This window comes from Beta vulgaris, chromosome 1, assembly GCF_026745355.1.
Source record: "Beta vulgaris subsp. vulgaris cultivar EL10 chromosome 1, EL10.2, whole genome shotgun sequence".
Taxonomy (NCBI): Eukaryota; Viridiplantae; Streptophyta; class Magnoliopsida; order Caryophyllales; family Amaranthaceae; genus Beta; species Beta vulgaris.
The window spans coordinates 61144799-61168856 of NC_079202.1; the positions used below are offsets into that span (position 1 = coordinate 61144799).

Sequence of the window (24058 nt, forward strand, 5' to 3'; positions counted from 1 at the left end):
TCTTTCCCCCCCCTTTTTTTTTCTCTCTTTGTTTTTTTTCTCTCTTTGTTTTTTTTTGTTCCCCTTTCTTTTTCTCATCTTATTGTTTTTATTACTACTTTCTTGGTTCTATTTTCTCAATATCTTCTAATCCTTTAGCTTTTTTTCATTAGAATTTCCCCATCCACCTAGTACTAAAACATTAACTAGTTTATAGTAAAACAATTTAAAGGAGAGCACCACGTGGTGTGTTCCTTGGTTAAGAACATCTTTTAATATATTAATATAGATAGAAAATGAATCTCGTCTAATTTCACTTTTCTTCTAATTTTTCTTGCTTAGGCAATCAATTATCGATAGCATTTATTTATTTGCCAAACTATTACAAAAACTTTATTGTAGTTGAATTTTTAATTATTTATTTTAGATTTTTTTTGATTGTTAATACTATCTTTTTTTCCGTTTCACGAGTGAGAGTTTTTACAGTTTCTAACACTTATTTACCTAAAGACAACTTATCATCAAAATTTATCAATATAAGTTAAAACAAATAGAGTTTTAATTCACTGGTTGATTAAATAATGAAGATTAATATATGCAATGAGATTTTTTTTTGAATAGTAAAATTAATTCATTAATAAAAAGTCATACGACATCTACATAAGCAATCGAATCAAACAAATACATAAGTTGAATCAAACAAAAATTTCCTTCATAAAAACTACGATCGTCAAACAAATCTTGCAATGTGGAACATCTCCCGCTTATATCGCTGGAAAATACAGCCTTGTTGGAGAGACAATCTAACGATCCCTTGTAGTCGTGAGGATGATTTGCGTCGGATTCATCTGACTGTATTCGAAAAATTGATAACCTTTGTGATCCCGCATAATTCTTTACCAACAAAATAATTTCACGGTAATCCATTAGATCTAGTATCCCGGATTGTAACCTGTAGAAATTCCCCTTTAAAAGAGGAGAAAAACCATGTCTTTCGAAGGAGGTCGAAAAACCTTGTCTTTCGAAGGAGATCGAAAAACCTTTTCTTACGAAGGAGATCGAAAATCCTTTCTTTCGAGGGAGAAATCGTTATTGGAAACCTAAAAACAAAATAAAAAACAAAGGTGGGGGATTTCCAACGGTAAAAACCGATGGAAGCCCCTTTAAAAAGACTTAATTTTAAATTAATAGTTGTAAATAAATATTTTTTCATCTCATTGAAAGATTAAAATTGAAAAATAATGTCGCTTTAGAATACAATCAATCAGCGTAAGTGTCTTTAGCACCTTTGAATATAAGTAGTAATATTAAAATTCGCCGCACGCTTCGTATAAGTAATGTTAGTTTTGGCTTTATGTTTGAACATGTTCGAACCCACGTGGTTCAATTCCTGGATCCGCCACTGTCCATGAGGCACATCATTTTAATAAAAATGGACCCAAGTAGCATCACGAAAAGGCAATTTTTTTTACATTTTAGAACATAATCATCTAAAACCATTGTATTATTATGTTTTATTCATCTGAATTTGCCTTAAAAATTGCGACTTTCCGCATGAAATTCTATTAAGACACCCTACATTTTTTACAGTTGTTTAGTGTTATTGATGCGGGCTTATTATATACTACACTACTCTTAGAAGGCCTGTTTATCTTTGGTGTCATGCGTTGACTTCCGGGACGAAATGCGGATCGGCCCATGAACAGCTTATTTCTAGTTACTACTTCTATTTGGGCCTTTTTATGTAGATATCATTTTTTTCAGAAATACTTCTATGATTTAGCTAAACATAATAAAAACAATAAAACTACAAAGTAAGACTTGATCTAATGGTAAAGGTTTGACCTTATAACATCAAGGTCATGGGATCAAACCCCACTAGGGGCTCTTTAGTCTTTGGGTTGGGGTGAGGTTGCCCTTATAATTTCCCTTTCATGCCAAGGCGGGCTGACCTGCAAACCTGACTGGTTAAACTTGAGCGAGGTGTTAGTTCAGTAGGGTCATTCATCTTACCTACCTAAAAACAAAAAAATTGAGGTTGAGGTGGTGGAGTAGGGGCATCGATTTCCAAACTTATATCTCTTAGGTCCAAGAATCAAAACGCATGAGACTCATTTGAGGATTTTTCCGTGTTCACCCTCAAGTGATCCCCCCTCATCTCACCTTAAAAAAAACAATAATACAAGAATACAAGATATATCTATATAATAGTTGGTTGAGATAAGGATGAGGAGCTAGCTCATATGGTAGAGCATTCCCCTCTGATCTCTGAGGTTAGGGGTTCGATCCTTACCCCCAGCATTATGTTGGGATATTTCCTTAGCATGCTTTGCATGCTTTACCAGTCAATGTGCTGGTAGTTCCTACAAGGCTAGTAGCCTTGGTAGGGGTTAGCCCTTGGGCTGACTTAATTTCCTAATCAAAAAAAAAAAAAAATAGTTGGTAGAGATGGTAAGACTTCTACTTTACCACTTATTGGTTGCATGTTTGAAACTTACTATACAATAACAATTCATGTGCTAGAAGATATGTTCCGGCCCTAAAGCCGAACATGCCCATCTCGATTTTCCCCTAAGTTTGGGCATAAAATTTCCAGCCAAAAAAGGCAAGGTCAAACACCTAGATTTGGATCATGCCATTTTTGGGCCAAGCCCAACCTATTCCGCTATCACTTCTACTTTAGTGATAATAAGTTTATGATTCATAATAAGGTTTAGTAAGTTTCAATATGTTCAAATAATTATAGACTTACGATAAAACCTAATTTTTTCTTTTTTCTTTCTTGTAATATTTAGATTAGGTATGCAATTAAAGACAAAAGAATAATTGGGGTCATATAATTTTATATAAAAAAGTCCAAAAACACGTGAAACCATAAATTACTACATTTATTTAGCTTATAATTAAGTTATTATTCTATTAAATAAGGTATGAAATATCTTTCTTACGTAGGAGCACTCTTGTCCAACATGATTAGGTACTCAAAAGTGGGATAAAAAAATTAATAATGATGTGCTTTACGATCTCTGCAAAGGTAAAAAGGTTAATGGTGGTCCAAAAATGGGCCTGATATAAGGATCCATATGATTTGGACCTTCATTAGAAAAAACAATCCAAGAGAAGGACAAAACAAATTAAAGCAGAAAGAGCTGTTTTTCTCTATAGCCTTGTACCAATAATACTACCACATGTTTCTTTGTGCTTTAATCAAACAAATGCTTTATGATTAGGCGTATATAACTTTACTTGAATATAAGAAGAAGAAAATGTTTCCTTTAGTCAAATACAAAAATAAGCAAAGTTGAGAATATAGATTCCTCCCAAGCCTTTTCTTTAAAAAAATATTTACAAAAATTATTAAAAAAGACGGTTTAATTTTAATATAAAATTAGACCAATTACTAAATGGATTAAACTTATCACCGAAGGAAATTAAACGAGTCACTATTGGATTAATTTTCTTTTTAATATTGGACTTATTATTACCTTATTTCAATTTAAAAGTACACCGTCTCTTACAAAATAAACTCAACTATCTAATACCTTTTCAAATTATTCCACACTAAATCCTATTATGATTCATAAGTAATATATAATGGCAATAGAGGAAGTAATTCATAATATTTAGGGTTTATCTTTGTGTCTTAAATAACAGGATTAAAGATAGATCATGATGTTTGTGGTTTAAATAACTTGTTACTGATGAATACAACTTTAAAAATCGGATTTGATTTTGCTTGCCCATAGCTGTATTGACTATTGTTTATTTATATGCTTAATATGAGTAAAGTTTTCTTGGAATGGGGTTGGGTTAGTTTCAGGCTAGAACTTTTTTTTTTTAGGGGAAAAGCATGCGACTATTACTCCATAGATAAAGAATCCATCAAAATAAAAGGAGCCACCTCCCTAGGATAGGGGTTCTCCCACACTTGTTCAACCCCGAAAGGAATGAACTTTGCAAGATATGAGCTACTGTATTTCTGTCACGTTTGACATGTGACCAACTAATGGAAGAAAAAACAATGCAACCAGATAAGATATTATGGAGTACAAGGTCTAACTCATAAAGATGGATAGCATGCTTGGAGAGGCGTTTTATCACAGATTGACAATCCGATTCCACTATGAGTCTTTGGAGCCCATATCTCTTTCCCAGACGCACCGTTCAGGCTAGAACTTGAGTTTCATTCTATGCTTTAGTCATATTTTTATTATCTCGAAGTTATTATGATTCATCTAAAAGGATGTTTCAGACTTTCATATAGTCCACCTATTTATTTTTTCTATAAAGTCTTACAAAACATATATCTAATTGGTGATATACATGATGAGAGGAGGTGGAAATCACCCATTTTCGTGGAGTTTCGAATCTCAAACCTTGGCAAATGTGCAAAAATAGGAATAAAAAAGATTATATGTAAAATACATCATAATATATATTCATACATTCTTAAGTTTTTTTTAAAGTACTATAATAATATACTTATGAAAGAGGAAATTAGTGATATACAAGATGAGATAAGAGGTGAAAATCACCCATTCTCATAGAGTTTCGAATCTCAAGCCTTGACAAATGTGTAAAATAGGAATAAATTAAAAAAGGTTATATGCAAAAATACATGATAGAATATATTCATGCGTCCCCAAGTTTTTTCTTAAAATAATATAATAATATACTCATAAAAAGGGGTTTAGTCAACCATATTTCACAATTGTGTTTTTTAAAACACGGATATAATAAAATGAGATATTATAAAATAATGATCCGAAAATTTAACCTAGTAATTATCTTTATCCGATCCCTATGCCTTATCTCTGAAGTAAAATTTTGTTTTAAAAAAAATAATCATAAAGACAAGATTTATATGAATTGAGGAGAGACAATAAAGTCATTGACTCATCTTTTCAAATAAATGAAGACACCTTCAATAACTGGATGGAAAATGAATAAGGCTGAGTGACTCTGTGTCTCTGTGCCACAGAGGCGGATCCACTGGGGGTACAGTGGGTACAGCTGTACCCCCATTTTCAAAAAAAAAATTGAGGGAAAAAAAAAGAAAAAAAGGGAAAAAAAAAAGAAACGGGCTCCCAAAACTGACAAAAATGCTCCTCATTACTCTCTCAGTCTCTCTCTCTCACGCGTCCCTAAAGTAACTCCCCATCTTTCTCTCTCCTCTGGTGTCAGTCTAAAGAATAAAGATAACGTTTCTTTTTTCTTTTCTCTCTCCTTCTTTCTTTTCGCCTGCCGGAGTGCCGCTGTGCCGCAGTGCCGGACGTACTGCTTTGATGCTTTCAGTCGCCACTTTCACGCTGTGCCCAGAATTGTAGACGTTCGGTTGTTGTCGCCATTTTGCCCTTTGCCAGAGTTCTTCACTTCTTCTTGAGTTCGACTACGAGCCCACGAGGCATGACTCGCACGAGACGCCACCGCCGGCGGCCCGGCAGTAAGAAGCAGAACTCACGTCTCACTGTAAGTTTGTATTCTGTAACTCCCGTCGCCACTTTCTGTTTTTTTTTTTTTAATTTTTTGTATAATTTCTGCTAATTTGTAAAGGATAGATTACTTGAATAGTTGAATTGAACTTAGAGATTTAAATGTTGAATTGAAATTAGAGATTACTAATTACTTGAATAGTTGAATTGAAATTACTTGAATTGAGATTAGAGATTACTTCATTACTTGAATTGAAATTGAGATTACTTGAATTGAAATTAGAGATTGTAAAATTGAAATAAAGGTTGTGAATTGAAATTACTTATGTATTTTTGTCGTTTTAAATTAGTTGTAATTTGAATTATTAATTGATATTGGCATTGTATTTTGATTTGAATTTTTAGTCGTAACTTAACTCAAGTATTGTATTTTGTTTTATTTGAATTTTTCTCATCCGTACCCCCATCCCGTAATTCCTGGATACGCCACTGCTGTGCCACAAGCCCACAAACCAACTGTGGATGGAGTTCGAGCAGATTTAATTTGCACACACCAATGACCAATCGATCACCATATGTTATGTATAACTAATAACTCTATCATGTCACTCATCAATCATGTGTATGGTTTAATCTATAATAAATTCTACTCCCCTAGTCGATGGCTCATGCAAGACCCCATCAAACATGAACTTTTGTTAATATAATTTGTTAGGGTTATATATATATTATAATATAGTGCTTGTTTGGTGTATACGAAAGAAAAAAAATATAATAAGTTTTTAAAAAGTGACAAAAATTGTGATGTTGGCTATTTAGACTCGTTTGGTTATCGTTAGAATTTAATTTTCATGGGACGTCTTATTTCAAACTAAGGGAAGTAATTAATTTCTCTTGTCTAATTCCTAGGAAGTGGATGTGAGTGTTTGGTTGAGCATATAAATTTGTAATTAACATAGGAATTTCTAATCACCAGGGAGAGGTTGGTGATTAATTTCATAGAAATTTTCATTTCCTTGAAAATTCTATTTCCATGAATTTCCTATTATTTCTTGCATACTAAATTAAACAACTATCCTATTTTATACTTTATAGGAAATCCAAATTCCAGTGAAATTTGAGGTGAACCAAACGATCGTAGAAATTTGTATGTAAAACTTTGTTTTTAATTAAGATTAACCAAAAAAATTTCATACTTCCTAGAATATGAAACTGCATAGGAAAAACTTAGAATATATTATTTCTTATTTGGAGCCAACTACAGTTTTGCACTTTTGCTTGTACTTTATATGGCAATCAATGAAATTTGACTAAATTATTTGTTGAAAATTGATCCAAACTAATCACACCTTAAAAGTTTAAACCTAATTTACTGATAATGTTTTATGCTTCATGCTTGCTTTATCCTATACACAACAGTAATGTAACATGCATGCCGTTGGTTTATTTCTGGACTCAATGTTTATCATTTTAGCCTCAGGAACTTACGATGAGCCAGTTCTTACAATTTTATGTTTACAAACAACTGAACAAGCACCAATATAAGTATATAACACTAGTTGGAGTACTGATTACCAATATAACACTAGTTGGAGTACTGATTTGGCACTAGCGTTTGAGGTAGCGGTTAGCGGTTGGACCAAATTGAAACGCTACTTAAGAAAATTAGTAATCGATAATAATACTCATGAAATAGCTAAATTCGGTCAATATAATACTTATTTGGCACTAGCTTTAGGTAGCGAATAGCGGTTAGACAAGATCAAAACGCTACTTAAAAAAATTATGAGTGTTTGGTAAGATAGTGATTATAGTAGTAGATAGCGGTTGGAGTAGTTTATAAGTAGCAGTTAAGTGTGATGTCGTATGTTGCTAATATCCGTTTGTTGTATTGTTATGCTTTTATATTAATCATATTAATGCTAGAAAAATATATTGTTATGCTTTCATATATACAATCAAAAAAAGTAAAAGAAGGATAAGTTAACAGAAATGTGAAAGAGCATCTAGCTCATTGTCAACATTAGCAAGTAGAGAGTGAAAAATCTTATTTTTTTTTCTACCTAATCAAGTACTTTATCTATATATACTTCCTTTTATACCATATTAACTCAATTTTCTACGTCATTTTGGCCACCACTTATTTCATAAACCTACTACAAACCATTCCACCTACCACGTTTTTTTCTCCCATCTAATACTTTAATGATTTTCTTACATTTTCCAAAACAAAATCAACTTTTGGTGAACTTTTATTTGTCAAGTTTTTTATGCCTTATATCGATTATCCCTTAAAATAAAGTGTAACATTTAAAAAAACGAAAGTAGTACCACTTTACTAATGCCTTAAAAAAACTACTTTACTAACTTAAATTTGATTTACCATGTTAGTTATTCCATTGTTACGCAAATAAGCCTTTCCATTTATATTATCCCATATTTGCTTCTACACCCTAAAAGGCTACAACCAAGATAAAGACAATATAATTTCTCCGTTTAGAAATAATTACACCATTTATATAGTGTTTACTATTTACATCTTACACTTTGATTATCTTCGGTGATTTTATATTTTAGGAAAAATATATTTATACGGAATATTGTTAGATTCGTCTCAATGTATAATTTTTTAATATTAACTGTTTATAATTTTTCCTCATTAATAATTTAAAATATTAATATTTGAAATCATGCATCGGCAAATTTAAAAATATGAAACGGCTCAATTATTTTTAAAGGAAAGTTATAGTTCTTTAGTTACACACTAAAAATATTGAGGGAAAAAAAGAGTAACATGCTTTCCTCTTCTTTAAAGGTGGGCAGAAAATGCATTGCATGATTATAAAATCCTAGTGCACCAAATCTCCGTTAGCTCTCATTTTCGCTTTTAAATTACGCGTCAACAATGTCGAAATTAGTCTCTTTCTATCTCAAAAATTCTCCCTTTTTTATCATGTTTTTTTTTAATCATGTTATACTAATAAAGTTTGCTTTCATTTTGACTATTAATACAAAACTTTACCGACAAAAGAGGTGCAATGACATGTCAACACCCCTCTCTCTAGATCATATATACCACTTATTATCCTAACAAGTAAACGATGAGGAATTTTAGATAGTTTAGACTCACACGTTGTCGTAAAATTTCAATCTCCAAAAAAGGTTATATATACTATATTTGATCTATGTGTAGTTCATTTTCTCCCAACTAAAATGATATGACATGCAACTATACAAGATTGATGTGTTAGAATTCTATAAATCCTATAGTTAAATTTTGTGAATGTTTTTTTCTCGTAAATTTTCTTTGAGATCGTATCATTTTCTTGGACATGGAAAAAAATGTACTTAATAGACTATTATATTATTTATATATAGGTAGAGTATGCACAAACCGGTCCGGACCGCATCGGATTAGATCGGGATTCTTGTTCGGTCCCCGGTCCGTCGAATATCAGAATTCCAGTCCACCGATCCTGTCTGGTCCAAATCCAAAAAATTCCGCTCCGGACCGGTTGGACCGGAATTTCTATTATTTTAGTAAAAAAAAGTTTATATGTTAAGAAAATAAATAAAAGTTAGAAACTTAAAAACCTAGTATTTATTCTTTTAGGATTATTGTTATTAAAATTATTGATTTTTAATGTATATAATTTTGTAAATATATTTAAATAAAAAAAAAAAAACAATGTACCTTTTTTTGTATTTTGTACTATTTTTGTTATAGATCAAAATATAGTTACTTATATATATATATAATAACTCTAAATGAATTTACTTATTTTTATCAATTGAATGTGATAACCCTAATTTGAATTATATATAGTTATTGATCTTTGTTAAGATATGATTATAGAGTTTTTTTTTTTTTTTTCTAAAGATGAATAAAGGAACGACATCAAGCAAACCTTGCACCAACCCAATTAAGCACCCCTATTATAATAATATATACTTTCCTATGAAACACCTTTCCCACTAAAAGGAAAATAAAGAAATCAATAATTCAACAGTTTTATTCCACGGGTACTACGACTCTTAGGGGTGTTTGGTTGTCATGGGGTAAAGGGAATGGAATCAAAAAAGGGGTAGAGAGGGAAAGGAAAGCAAAACCCTTAGATGTTAAGTGTTGTTTGGTTGATACAAATTCTTTTTCTTCCTCCTACCTCTCTTCCACCATAGCACCACCAGTTCCTCCTCCCTTGTAGTGCCGCCGCCACCCTCTCTCCACCCAGTAGCGTCGCGAACCGCCGCACCTCCCCCTCCTCTTCCCGCCACCCTCTCCCCTGCGTCGCGCCCTCTCGCTCCCCCTCCCCTTCTTGTCGTCGTTAACTGCGTCACCGTTTGGTTGGCGTGGAGGAGACAATGCGGTGTGCGGTGGTTGGGTGGTCAGATGGTGGTGGTTGGTTTAAGGTTCCGGTGGTCGGGTTAGGGTTGCTAGCGGATGGGTGGTCAAGGAAGTGGTTGGGTGGTGGCCGGTTAGTGGTGGTAATGATTGGGTTAGGTTGTGATGGTTTGGTGGTGGTGGTTGGACGGGCAAGGAGGTAGTCTATGATGAGACAAAGAAAGTGAATGTGAAACCTTGGGGGGTGTGGGTAATTAAATTAGAGGGGTTTGGGGGTAAGGAGGGGAAAGGGCGGGAAAAAACCCCCAAAACAAACAACATAAAAGGGAATCAAGGGGTTATATTCCCTTTCCCTTTCCAATTTCCCTCAAACCAAACGCCCCCTTAGTCTCTTAGACCAAACAAGATTTTCTAGTTATATAACACTCTTCCATAAAGTATGATAAAAAACGTTATTTTAACTATATAGTCATACTGATCTGCAATGTAAAGAGAAAGCAACCATACAAGATCCAATTGCTTACATTTTGACTAACTTTGGTAATTTTAATGTAAAGCTAAAATATAATCATGTGAGATATTGTTAAATTTGTCTTAATATATATTTTTATAATATGTAAATTTATACAGTGATTTTTACAAATCTATAATTAGATATATAAAAGGTTAAGGTTATTCGTTGATAAATGTGAAAGTCAACAATGTTGCATATAGGAGTAAAGAAAATGGCGAATATATATACTAAAGCATTTGTTTTCATACACAAGTAAAGTTACAATTTTGAAATGAATAAAGTAATAACCAAAATATTAGATGATGGATAAATATAAAAGCCAAGATTAGGGGTGTAAAATCTGTAAATATGACGAGATAATTTGCGAGCTATTCTAGATCGACTCGGTTAAAACTCGACTCGAGTGAGCACGGATCGAACTCAAGATCGACTCGAGATGTTGGCGAGTCGAGTTGAGCAACTCAATACTTGACTCCAAAACTCATGAGAAGCTCAAATATCCAATTGTCTATAACAAAGTACTTAAATCCAGTACATTTTCTATCTTATGGTTAATTTTACCCCGAGAAAGTTACAAGCTACTCGAGATCTACTTGGTCAAAAGTCGACTCAATTGAGCTCGATTCAACATGCTAATGAACCGAGCCGAACTAGCGTAGACTCAAACTTAACTCTGCATCATTTAGACATTGTTCTTTTAGACTTATCTTGAGTTCTTTCAGTTCCATTCTATTCAGTTCAATTATTATCTGTATTTCAGTTTCTCTCATTTCAGTTCCCTTCCTTTAAATTTATTTCAGTCCGATTTCTCTAATTCCAAAAATGAGGCCTAACACCCGTAGCCAATAAAAGATGTTACAACTAAAAAAAATACTACCTCCATTTCATATTATTTACGATTAAACATTTTCTACTCACACTTTTTATCAAATCGTTGCAAATAATATAAAACGAAGGTAATAACTTCGATAATAAAAACACAAAAAATTAGAGGCCCGCCAGAGAGGACAAAACCCCAAATGTCATAACTCAAATATAGAATTTATCCTATTTTCTTGTGTACTCAAAAACACAAAACCCCCATTCTCACACAAGTCAGTAGTCAGTACCACTGACTTTTCTCCCTCTTCCTTCCTCAACTCTCTGTCTCTCCCACACCACTCTCCACTCTCACCACCCATCACATTTCAAACACTAGCAGAGAGAAAAACACAAAAACACAAAGAGAAAAACAGAGAAACACAAAGAGAAACAGAGAAACACAAAGGAAAAAACAGAAACAGAGAGAAAAACAGATAAACAAAAGAGATGGGATCTGAAGTAGAAACAACTGATACAAACACAAATTCAACAACAACAACAAAAACAACAACAACAACAACAATTCCAACACTTCCATTATTCTCTCTACTCCCTTTAAAATCACACCAACATTATTCATCAAATCTGAATTCACCACTCCACACTTCAGCATCAGTACCCTTTAGTTGGGAAGAACAACCTGGAAAACCTTTACCTTGTCTTACACTTGCTCTTCCTTCTAACAACAACAAATCTTTAGAGTTACCTCCTAGGTTACTCAACGAGACTAAATTTACTAAAACACCCTCCCCAACTACTGTTCTAGAAGGTCCTTACATATTTTCTTCTTCTAATGTAGGAAAGTCTTCTTCTTTTAGGTTCCTTAGAAAAAGACAAGGTTCCTTTGATGGTTCCCTTAATTTGGAGGACACTAGTCCTGAAAAAGGCTTACTTGGGACTATTGTTCTTAGTCGTAGTAGCAGTAGTAGAAGAGATAATCATAATAATCATAATAAGGGCTTGTTTGGTTCTTGGAGAAAAAGAGGTGGACAAAATTTGAAGAGTAAAACTGAGGGTAGTTTTGTCTTTCCAAGTTTCTTGTCTGATGATGGTACTAGTACTACTACTACTAGTAGTAGCTGTGATGTTGGTGGAGCTACTGTGAAGGTTACAAAGATGAGTAAGAAGCCCAACTTCTTGGGGTTGTCATCAAACAAGTCTAACTTCTGGGTAAGTTTTATTGTTTTACTACTTTTCCGTTTCGAATTACTTGCTACACTTTGAAAATTCCACTATTCATGAATGAGGGTTGACCATGTATTATTTACTATTAGATAAAATCAAATATTATAATATAATATGTTGTTGGATTTGTCTCAATGTATATTTTTAGAAAATCAAAATTTTATACTTTACTCTAATACATAATTAAAAATATTAGTAATCAAAGTAGTGCATCGACAAACGTAAAAGTTAGAATATAGCGAGTAATTTGAAACAGAGGAAGTACAAAAGATTGATGATTTTTTTTGTTTGAATTTGTTTTTTACAAGATCAGAATTTTAGTACTGTGTGTTTTGATTTATTGGGTACGTCAAAGTTGTCAGAAATTCAGAATTGTGTTTGTCATGTTAAATGAGGACCGAGGTCTAAAGAAGTGTGTATTAGTGTATTACATTGAGGAGATACTACAATTCTATTTTATGAAGCACGGAAATCTCTAAAACTTAATACTTTTCAGTTTCGAAATATTTTCATTTTCGAAATACTTCCAACTATTTCCGTGCTAATGAAGCCCAAAAAATTATCGGATATAAAAAACTTTCCGGTTTTAAATTGTTTCGGTGCTACATAAATTCTATTTTAGGCCTTGATATAACTAGAATGGAACATGGAAAAAACATAAAATGAAAATTGAAAAATTGAAAAAACTAAACGTAAGAAAAAACAGAAAGTAGGTAACATGCTGGTGTGATGTTTTAGCATCCTAAGTTTGTAACAACCATAAGTGGCACCTGCTCTGTGCTCAATAATAGAGCAGAACCACTAATTGTTCAAAAGTTAAAATTAAAACCTAGTATTAATTAGAGATTTTCATGAAAAGTCAACAGTCTAACCTACCAGCTATTTCTGATATTGTTTACGTCAAGTCTAAGTGCTATTCTAATAGGGTTATGCAGGAAAATTTACACTACATTAATTACCTAATTACGAGTAAAAAAACTTTTTAATGTGAAGAGTTAAGTAATTGAAAATTTCTTGTTCTCATTACCATCATCTATAACCAACTATTAAACGCACTATCTATAACGAACTATTAAACGGGCCATAAGGACAATAGGACATGACTTCAGTTAGGTGTTCTTTTTAATTTTTGAACAAAAATGACTATTGCATGAACTATGAAATAAGTACTATACAATTGTCAGTACGAAGAAGGAACTTTTATTTGAGAATGCATATTCTGTCTGTCTCCACTTTCCTCCATAGGTTGTAGTTGGACCATTAAAGATAAAGAATAGGCCAAATGCACATATTTTTTTTGGGACCAAAGTTTTTGAATTGAAAAAAGTTGAGTGTTTAAGTATTTTGAACTTAAGGCTCAAACTTTATCTATCATGTTTGTAAGCTTTTGGCCTTTTTTTGGGTGTTTGGATCAGACTTCTGCTTTGTAAGAAGAACTTGGTATCGCATTTTAAGTCCTTATTTTCCCATGCACATTAGAGTAGTTCTTGTTTAAGACGGTTATATGGTAATAGGTCGACTTTTATTAAGAAATAGGATGATATTTGAAGGCTGAAGCCAGAAATACCTATTTTTGCCATCTAGAAAAGTATCTAGTCAAGGTGTCTCAATTTCCATATTAAGGAAGATAGAGTAACTAATAACTACACCCCCTTTTTTATTTTGTTAAAAGAAGTAAATAGAATAATAAGGCAAAGTCTTGTATTAGACGGCATATCGTCAATTATTACCAAAATAAAAAAAATAAATTAAAGCAAAATATGTACAAAGTTAGCATATATTAAAAGAAAGGCTAATTAATATTTATAAATTTTGTTGAACTTTTTATATCTTTTGTGTAACTAATACTTTTTCCATTTCGTTTTAAATACAACAAAGGAGTATTTTTCGTGAGATATAAAATATTTCTTTGTTGCTTTCAAAATCGGAGGAAGTACTTGATATGGTGTGATTGACACTGATTGTAGAAATAACCATATGCTCATATAGTCATATATTTAAGAGGTTGTTTGGCCCACCTCAAATTCTACCGGAATTTGGATTTCCTAAGAAGTACAAAATAGGGTACTTGTTTGGTATGCAGGAAATAAGGAATTCATGGGAAATAGAATTTCCAAGGAAATGTCAATTCCTATAAAGTGTAGGAAATTAATCACCAACCCCCTCTTGCTGATTAGAAATTTTTGTATCAATTACACATTCCTATGCTCAACCAAACACCCAAAGCCACTTCTTAGGAAATTTACTTCCCATAAAATAAAACTTCCCATGAGAATTAAGTTCCAACGGTAACCAAACGAGTCATCGTCGCCTAGAAACCGGAGCAAGTTATGGTTCTGCCATGTTCATTAATGGAAAATTAGATAGTGATTACTCTCACTCTCTTGTTCAGTGGGTGGGTGGTGAGATAGGAAATGAGTACAAAAACTCAACTTTCAAGACCTCATTTTCGTCTGATAATGACACACAATACTGCTTTATTTAGAGGTCATTGCTAAAATGCTAACCACCTTTCTTTTCATATTTGGCAATCCTAACTACCATCCAAATGATAATCAAGGAACCTGCTACTATAAACAGTCCACACCATTAGATATTTAGGGAATATGTTAAAAAAAATTAGTTTTAATTTTGATAGTTTTGTTTGTATTTGTCCAATCATTATCGAGATGGTTTATGGTCAAATGCAAATGTTTTAAGATTGAAGTTATCTGGCTAAATTTCGTTTAGCTAAATTTTTGTCTCATAAATGTAATGGAGCTTATTTATGATTGTACTGTCAACTTTGTGTAGGGCTCATACATTTCTTATGTCATTTAGCTAGCTAATATGAGTATTAAACTAAATAGAATTTTTCATTCAAAAGGATTACTCTCTATACTCCTTATCGGAAACGATGATGTTCATTTCAGATAAAAATTAAAGTACATACTCTTCCGTTCCGTTTCAAATGAAGCATAGTATATTGTCACAGGAATTTGGGACAGGGAAGAGATAGAGAGAGAAAAGAGGGATTCATGTGATGTGGAGAGAGATAGAAAGAAGTAAATACCAAATAAAGTAATGTTTTATTTATTTCGAAACGGCCTAAAATAATAAGCATTTTATATTTAGAATGGAGGAAGTATATATTCACTTGGAATACCATGCGCGTGTTACTCTCTGAGGTTGTCATATAGTATTCACCAAATCACAAATTATGAAAAGAAATATTTAATATAAAAGTAGACCTAATCACCAAATTGATTAAACTAGTCACTGAAAGAAATCAAACTAGTTGCTATTGGGCTAAATCTGTTTTTAATATAGGGATTGTCATTGCCTAATTTTAATTTAAAAGTAGGCGGTTTCTTACAAAACTAACTTTGACGATTTGTAGTCGGATTCCTCTATATTTTACTATTACAAATATTTTAATAAATCTCTATTAGTAATGTGAAAATCAATCATTAAAAAAAAAGTGCAAAAATGAGTTCCTTTGGCTAACCTACTACAAATAAAGTAGGGTCATCAATTTTGTCCTTGGCTAATATCATGTGCAAGCATTGATTTGGTGTGATTAATATTTTTATCTACTTATGGGTGGATATATGATATATGGCCTTGATGAGTCTCGTAGTATGACTTTTCATGGGGGGCAAAAAAGGTTACTCTAATCAGTGTAATGGTCCTACAACACCATAATCATGCTGTCATAGTAGTATTTAGTACCCTAATTTATCTTTTAGGTTACAACAACTAAATTTTTTTTATTAAGAATTAGATGTAATCATATTCCATAATCGAGGAGCCATAGGCCATAATTAATCTAATCTACATTCTATATCTGTCATTAGTGAACATTTTACACTAGTTTTTTGCACTGTAATCTTCAAAGTGTCATATTTTGAGGTCAATTTACACAAAGTGTAGATGGCCTTTGAGGCTTTGAGTACTTCTAACCTTCAGGGCTATTTTTGATTTAGTTAAACCACGGATTTATACTTTTGTTTTAAATAAAACATCGGATGAAATGACACTATTCATTGATCAATTTTGATTTCAATTTATCGCTATGGTATAAAGAAAAATATAATCAAGTGAGATCTTGTTAGATTCGTCTCGATGCATACTATTTAATTATATTTTTTACGTGTGAACAACTAAAGATATTAATGATTAAAGAAACGCATTGGGTTGCGTGAAAAAGTAAACCTTTCATTTAAAACAAAAGTGAGGAGGTATATTGATACTTTTGTCTTTATTAGTTTCATTTTATATGGAGAAAGACTCTTAAGTAATAAGGAATTCAGTATTTTCCTCTGTTTCCTCCTCTCATATAGTTGCTTTTCATGTAGAGGCTGCTAAAGTTCTTGTAACTTTGACAGGAAAAAAAAAAGCAAAAGAGAGAATAATCACTTATGAGTTATGTGATGAGTACTTTTAAACAATTGCAGCCAGCTCCAATTAGGTCATAGTATTGTATAATACTTGTATTAAGATCACAGATGTAATAATAATATAAAATCCCTCTTATATTGGTATTTAGTGCTTACTAAGATGGTGTTTTTTTCATCTAATAATTTTTTCAAAAGCTGTTTAAGTCTAATTAGGGTTAATTAAGGTTCAATTAAGTGAAAATATAAAATGAAATCAAGGATACTAAGGACTAATTAAGTCTAATAAGGTCAAGTAAAGAGAATGCCCCCTAAAAAATATTAATTGCCTATTATTTTGGAGTAAGATTTTCTATATCTACAATGTCATTAGGCGTAATTTCTTTCCTTAGTTATGAACTATGTTACTCAGACTCCTCATTTCACGTCTACGTTAAATGATTAGATCCTCGACACTTAAACATTAGTTTAGAGTATAGACACTTAACATTTCATTCTCCAACCATAAACATCAAAAAGTTCTTTCAAGTAATCGACTCTACATACATAGCCATGTCAAACACGCGTACTCAAGTTCGAGTAACATAGGTTTAAGAATCTAGTACAGTATATACATATGAAACAGTTGTACAGTAAACAGCTGCAGATTATACTCCAGGAATAAATTTAAAGTAGATTGTTTTCATTATGCAGGAAGCCATATATGGGGCCTTCAAGCAAGTGATACCAAGCCCCAGGAGAAGTACGAAGTGGAAGAAAGATGCCTGGTAATGCCATTACTATCTCTTTGGCAGCAACAAGTCTCCATCATATTCCACCAACCCAAGTACTAGTGACAAACAAAACCTCTGCTGCATTTTACTCCTCTAATTAAAAGCTCTCTCTTCCCCATTTACTCTCTCTTTGATGAAAACGACGCGAAATAGTCGAATTTTCAAAGCTGTAAACATGAAAGTTTAACCTTTCTGCAATGTCTGTGTCTTTGTGATAGTATTAGAGAACAGCTAAGTTACTGGGGTATGTATGTTGTTACTTTATATGCTTATATATCTTTTCCAACATGTATAAAGTTTTATGGATTCTTCTAAGTTAGCACTTAGCACTACTATCTTAAATAGTTAAATTTTCACAGGTGATCTCAATTCTCAACTAAGGATATGTCATAGAGCTAGAAATTTCGCCTCGTTTGTTTCTGATTCTCTCTTTCTCCCTTTTCACATGGTAATAGTAGTTGGACAACTTTTGTGAGCTTGTCTAGGCCTCTCATGAAATGGCCTCTCACATGGGTACGCTTAATATTTTGTGCAAAAAAAAAAAAAAAAAAAACAGATGCTGAACTTTGATACCAATTTATACCAAAGTTTAGTAAAATTAGTAACAATACCAAAATAACTTTATTTTGATACCTAGTGTAATTACTAATATCAACTTTGAGTTTTGGTATCAATTATACTTACTTTGGTATCAACTTTGAACTTTGGTATCACTAATACCTCCTTTGGTATAGTAATTTGATATCAACTTCAAATTTTAGTATCATTAAGACCTTCTTTGATTCGGTAATTCTTGCTTTGGTACCTATGAGAGGCTATTTTGCCTCTCATGATGAGACGCTAAATGTTTCTCAACTTTTGCTGGGAGAGGAAATCTTATCTGCCAATTTTATCCTATAGCCAGCCTGGCCAGGGTCAATATTTAGCCCAACCTAAACAGTTATGACTATTTTATGGCCCGATCTTGCCCGGCTTAAGCCGACTTAAATTTGCCGTGAACTAGCCCAGGATCAACTCTATTTTATTTTACGAATTATATTTCCAGACAATATATAGAGCTAGGCGTACCTAAGACTATTTTATGCTCATTTAAATGGCTCTAGTTGAGCAACGAAAAATAGTTATGGGTAGAGCTAAAGCTAAGTATACTGCTCATCGTATGGCTTCCCTCTAGTCCCAAATTTCAGCCTAAACAACACGGCATCATCTTTGAGGAGGAAACGCTAGAAAGTAGAAAGTGAGATCAAAGTGAGAGCCATTTTAGTAATACGAAGACATTTGAGAATGAACAGACAAACATAAATGTACTCCACAGAAGAATTGTCTCGAGGTCTACTGAAACAAACCGTCAACTAAAGCCTAACCACAAAAACCAAAGGCTATGAATTATGATGTATGCCATAAAATCAACTACACCTGTCCCAAACCTATCATTTCTACAGCGTACATAATCCAACTACTGTGACTACGAATTGCGATGCTTGTGTAACTTACAATTTCTTTTCTATTTTTGATTTAGGCTCCGTTTAGTTGGGAGTAAAACATCTTCAATATAAAATGATTTTCATGGAAAATAATTTACAATGAAAAATACAATTCCAAAATTAGTTTTGCACTCATTTGCAAACCAAATAATGTAAAATTGAAAGCAGAGAAAAACAGTTTTCTAGAAAAATGTTTTACGCCCTACCAAATGGATCCTTGATATAGGGAGCAGGCCCCACTAAATAGAAATCCTGCACGAGATGAAACCAATTCAACTATGCAAACTAGGCCCATGAAAGCAAGAGAAAATAATGAGAAATCTCAGCCCAAGGATCCTAGTGATAACTGACAAGATTCGAAGTTTCGAACTAGTGACCTGTTGAATAAACAGTTAAACACCCTTGAATTTGTGCTACTTATTGTCTTATGCTTTCTTGTGCACATCACTCGTGTTTTTTTTTTTGTTGAATTATAGGGTTGTGAAAATTCAACAATACTTTTGGGCGGAGCGTAACATTTTAAGGTCTCACATATGATATGATAGTAAGCTATCACAATTTTAACATTTCAAGGCCCTTAAAAAGCGATAAAATAACAACTAAAGTTTAAGGCCTTGTGTAGTTGTGTCACCTTATGCACCCTATTAGACGCCCTTTAAGGTTATGAATTATGATAACCACATTTTGCATATATAATTAGTTAATTACTATGTACCTTTGTTCTTCCTACTTTAACTTTTATCATCAAACTTTACAACTTTGACCTTAAATATACAAAAATAAATTCATTTATAGAATATAATCATTATTGACCAATTCAAAATACTTTCATAAAAATAATTTTCGGTAGCCCATACGGACATACATAGATTATAGTGGTCTAGGTTTATTCTTGGAAACCATGAGAAAAAAAATAGGAAGTTCAAAATGAATGAGTATTCCTATGAAAAATATACATTCCAATCACACCTTATAGAGCAAAAACCAACACCAAGAAAAAGTTCAATAAAAATATTACAATGACGATTTTGATGGACAATGATGGAGTTTAAGGTGACCTTTGAGGCTTTGATAACCTATTGGGTAGGCAATAAAAAACCAATACATGTAACTTTCATAGAAAGTCCTATGCCAATGTCTATAAACTCTATGGTAATGCAATTTCGTCCTCAAACATGTTTTTGAACAAACATTACCAAGAAAGATGGCATCAGATTTTTCTTAAGAAACAACTTATTGATACATTGCCATTACCACCTATCATATGGAGTCGTAACCAAGGATGTCTTGGCCTAGTAGTTAAGATTGAGGTGCTGTGAACAATACGTTCACAAGTTCGAATCTCCCTCCCCTTCTTTGTACTGCCTTTGTGGCTCATATGGATAAAAAAAATAGTCGTAAAAGTTCAAATAGTAAAATGTGCATATAGATGACACCTTCACTCATCTCTCAGGGAACAAAGGCAGGTCTGATAGCTTTAAGCATTCTCAAAAACTTGACCTTCATGGTGCTCACATAAACATTATTCAGTAATGTGGTGACAAAAAGACAGTTAATGAATTATTACATCTTAATGAGTCACTGAATGGTCTTTTCGTAACCAACCAGCCTACTAGGCCCTCTATCATCCAACTCCAATAATATATGTGGAGATATACTCGTATTAATAGCCATTTAAGCACTGCAATAGAGTAAATCCTCCATATATCAAAGTGCAGCCTACTCTATCAACCAAGTCAATCAAACTTTAAAGATGAGCAACTAAACTTTAAAGCATCCGTTGGCATGTAACGTATTGAATACGACATATCCCAACTTATTGAATACGACATATCCAGATCGCTACCAACCTTTTTCCTCTTGTTTCTCTCTCTCTCAAGTAATAAACTGAATGTATACTGATCAAGCTGCTATTTGGGGTGACAGCATTATAACAAAATCAGTACACCAACTTCTAATATGTATTCTCAAATCCTCGATCAGTGCTTCCAATTAGCAAAAGTGATATCGGAGTACTACTTGTATATACTCACTGCTCACTGGTCACTAGTCACTACTACAGTACTATTATGTCTATGTCTAAACATCTCATAGTAGTACTGGTTAGCTGGTATGGGAAAAACTTCGGCAATGCAAACAATATTGAATAGAGAATTTGAAATCTGCTATAGAAAAAGGAGTGAAGCAAGTTTCACATTCATTTTCATTACAATGTGCATTTTCATTATAATCACAATGGAAAACCATGAACTTCGATATTTCTAGCTCATACAAAAAATGGCTTATTTCCTAAAAGAGAATGTCTCACATTAACAGAACATAAGGAAACATATAAGAAAAAACAGGACTCACATCCATGATCCACTTCAAGCTTTATTACCAGTAACACCAGAAACAACCTACAAAACAGGTGATATCGTTCACACGTAAGTAGTGCACACAATGGTATGTAAGTGAATGAGAAACCAAAAGACGTTAAGCAAGAGGTGCAGGGCCAATTTGAGCATTTAGCCATCTAAAGGTACTAAACTTGTTAGTAGGAAGCACAAGCTAACTATCTAGGATAGCCCAAGACATGTAAATCAGCAAAGAAAGTGTTACACCATCTTCTGGACTGATGAAAAGCATGAAGGAATACTAGGCACCAAGAACCACATAGAGCACTCTGAACTAGGAGGTGCAGGGTTCACTTTGAGCATCTACATCTCATAAGACCGAAAATGAAATACAATGTTACAGACTACAGAATACTCCATTCACAGACATATTATCACGATTTCACGATCAGTATTTAGCTACCACCTATTATGGAGTTGGCAACTATAAAATAGTGCAAAAATCAGCAAAAAGGATACCAACCAATAAGCTACATAATGAAGGGTGCAAACATTTTGACATGTTAAATTTCTACAGCAGACTGCTCAAATCTTATCTAAAGAGAAAGGGAAGTATTAAATGTAACACAAGAGGTTTCTGAACTTAGCACAAAGAATGCATAAAATGACACTCACATCACTTAAAGGAGGTGGAGGTACTTGCTTAGCTGATTCCATAGAATCCAACATAGGCCTCACCACTGCTGGAAGGAAAAGCCCTAGAGCATCAAATTGAAAAACAGTGAGAGCACAGTTATCCAAAAGCCTAAATATAGAAGAGCACACCATATTGATTTAGGATTTCTAACTGTTAGAACCTGAAAAACCAGTCAATTTACACTAGCAATTTAATATAGCACGCATTTGGCGAGCTATTGAATGGCTAAATCGTTATTGGCTTCAACAAATAGAATGTCTCTTCACAAACTATAAAATTTCCTTTGCTTGACTACTTGACTGCCATTAAACTAGAATATGTTCAGCATTCAAGACTTCTCAGAATTACTACTACGAGGAGAAAGTATTCAACGAATGGATGAACTGACTAAAAAAAAGGTGCATGACACTAAGCTGTGGAACATGGACTCCGGCACCAAATACTAAATTCCCAACACAGTCGAATTCCCTTGCCTGAATGAATTAGTACACCAATAATAAAGGGTTATAACTTATAAGAGTGTCAATCCAAACATATTGATCATTGCTTCCCTGCATAGCATGTATAACTTGTAAGTTGTAACTTCTAGCTTCTTCTTTGTAAGATCATATCAGTTTGTGCTATTCAATATTACAATTTCATCTGACATGAAATTATCCTCACCAACAAACTTCAACCGTTGTTCTCAAGTTCTAAAACAAGTTGCAATTTCAAAAGCATATCAAGATGAAATAAAATGGAACAACAACAATTTCAAATTTGTTTCCATAAAGTTTGATTCAATCTGATGCAGGTTAAGAAAATCGCTTCGTATATCCAAACTGTAGTCGTCAACCCAAACTTCAATCGGACCATGCCAACACTTTAGGATACTTTTCAATGTCAAAGAACTATTTTCCCTCCTGACATGACCTAGATGCTGATAAAACAGAATATCAACACCGAAAGGAACCCTAAATCGAATAACATCGGATGAAAATCCTTCAAACTGAGCTCAATTATTGTAGATGTAGCTCCACATTATATAATTGAAAGCAAAAATGTCTCATACAAACAAATTCCTACTTAAACAGTAAACAAACTAACAGGATAAATGATTCATGAAAACAATCAAATATAGTGAGGATCTATATCTGTTTGTTCAACCACTTTCGCAATTCTCCGTACTCAACATACGACCTTTAATTTAAGAATTTCAAACTTGTAAATGCTAATTAGCAAATGATCCGATTACACATTTCAATTAATCGTCTAAAAATTCAATTAATAAACCTCTCCAAATAGAAAAAAAAAAGTGAGAAAGCATCAAATATTGAGATCAGGAAGATAAATCACAAAGTGAATCGAAAATCTAGACACAAATTAATCGAAATGAGATTGAATCGACAAAAATAATTAGGGTTTTTGATACCAATGCCACCGATGATGCAAGAAGCAGCGACGACTGGTTCTTCAGCGACAAACATCCGCAACCTCTGCATGACTCCCATTATTGCAGCCTCTTTCTCTCTCTTATCTTTTTTTTGCTCTCGCTGGTATTGGGAGTTTTGCTTTCTGGTGCGTCAATGGTGGAAGATGGAGTGATGGACCAAATGGGTTCGAACTTTTGGTTTCGGACTTGGGCTTTAATTTTCAACATTTAGCGATATCATTCACCCACTTACTTTTTCTCTATTCTTCGAGTACGTTTAATCTAAATTTTGACAACATACCACTCTAACCAGTAATAAATTTAATTATTTATTTGTATAAGTTATAAAAATTTAATATCATTATGTATTTCAAGTAAATGTCCCGACATATTGTTGGGATGAGGATTCGAACCTTGGACAATGTTCTGATATTTGGGTTGGTAATGCACTGAGATATTACCTCTCCCCCAAACCATTATGTATTTATAAAAGTTGATAATAGTTATATGTATTTGCAAAAAATATATCATGACTATTTTTTTTATACTAATTATGTATATGTAAAAGTTATAAAAAGTGATTAAAGATATTTTTTATTTTAACATTCTTGGTTTATTGTTCTTTTTTTTCTTTTTCTTTTTTTTGGTGAAAGCTCATTCATAATGTT

At 32.9% G+C, this 24058-nt stretch overlaps 2 protein-coding genes across 2 annotated transcripts; one reads left to right on the forward strand and one right to left on the reverse strand.

Moving 5' to 3' along the window:
* The first annotated feature begins 11313 nt into the window (after positions 1-11313).
* Positions 11314-17825, forward strand: LOC104908603 (hypothetical protein). Its single transcript, XM_010697752.3, has 2 exons — positions 11314-12298; positions 17383-17825. The coding sequence occupies exons 1-2, from the start codon at positions 11576-11578 to the stop codon at positions 17458-17460; spliced, it is 801 nt and encodes a 266-aa protein (XP_010696054.2). The 5' UTR covers positions 11314-11575; the 3' UTR covers positions 17461-17825.
* A 3263-nt stretch (positions 17826-21088) lies between these two features.
* On the reverse strand, positions 21089-23640 carry LOC104908516 (hypothetical protein). The gene is made up of 3 exons (XM_010697659.4): positions 23391-23640; positions 21958-22040; positions 21089-21345 (listed from the first exon to the last, which is right to left on the reverse strand). Exons 1-3 carry the CDS (start codon positions 23467-23469, stop codon positions 21313-21315), a joined length of 195 nt encoding a protein of 64 aa, XP_010695961.2. The 5' UTR covers positions 23470-23640; the 3' UTR covers positions 21089-21312.
* Between the last annotated feature and the right edge of the window lie 418 nt (positions 23641-24058).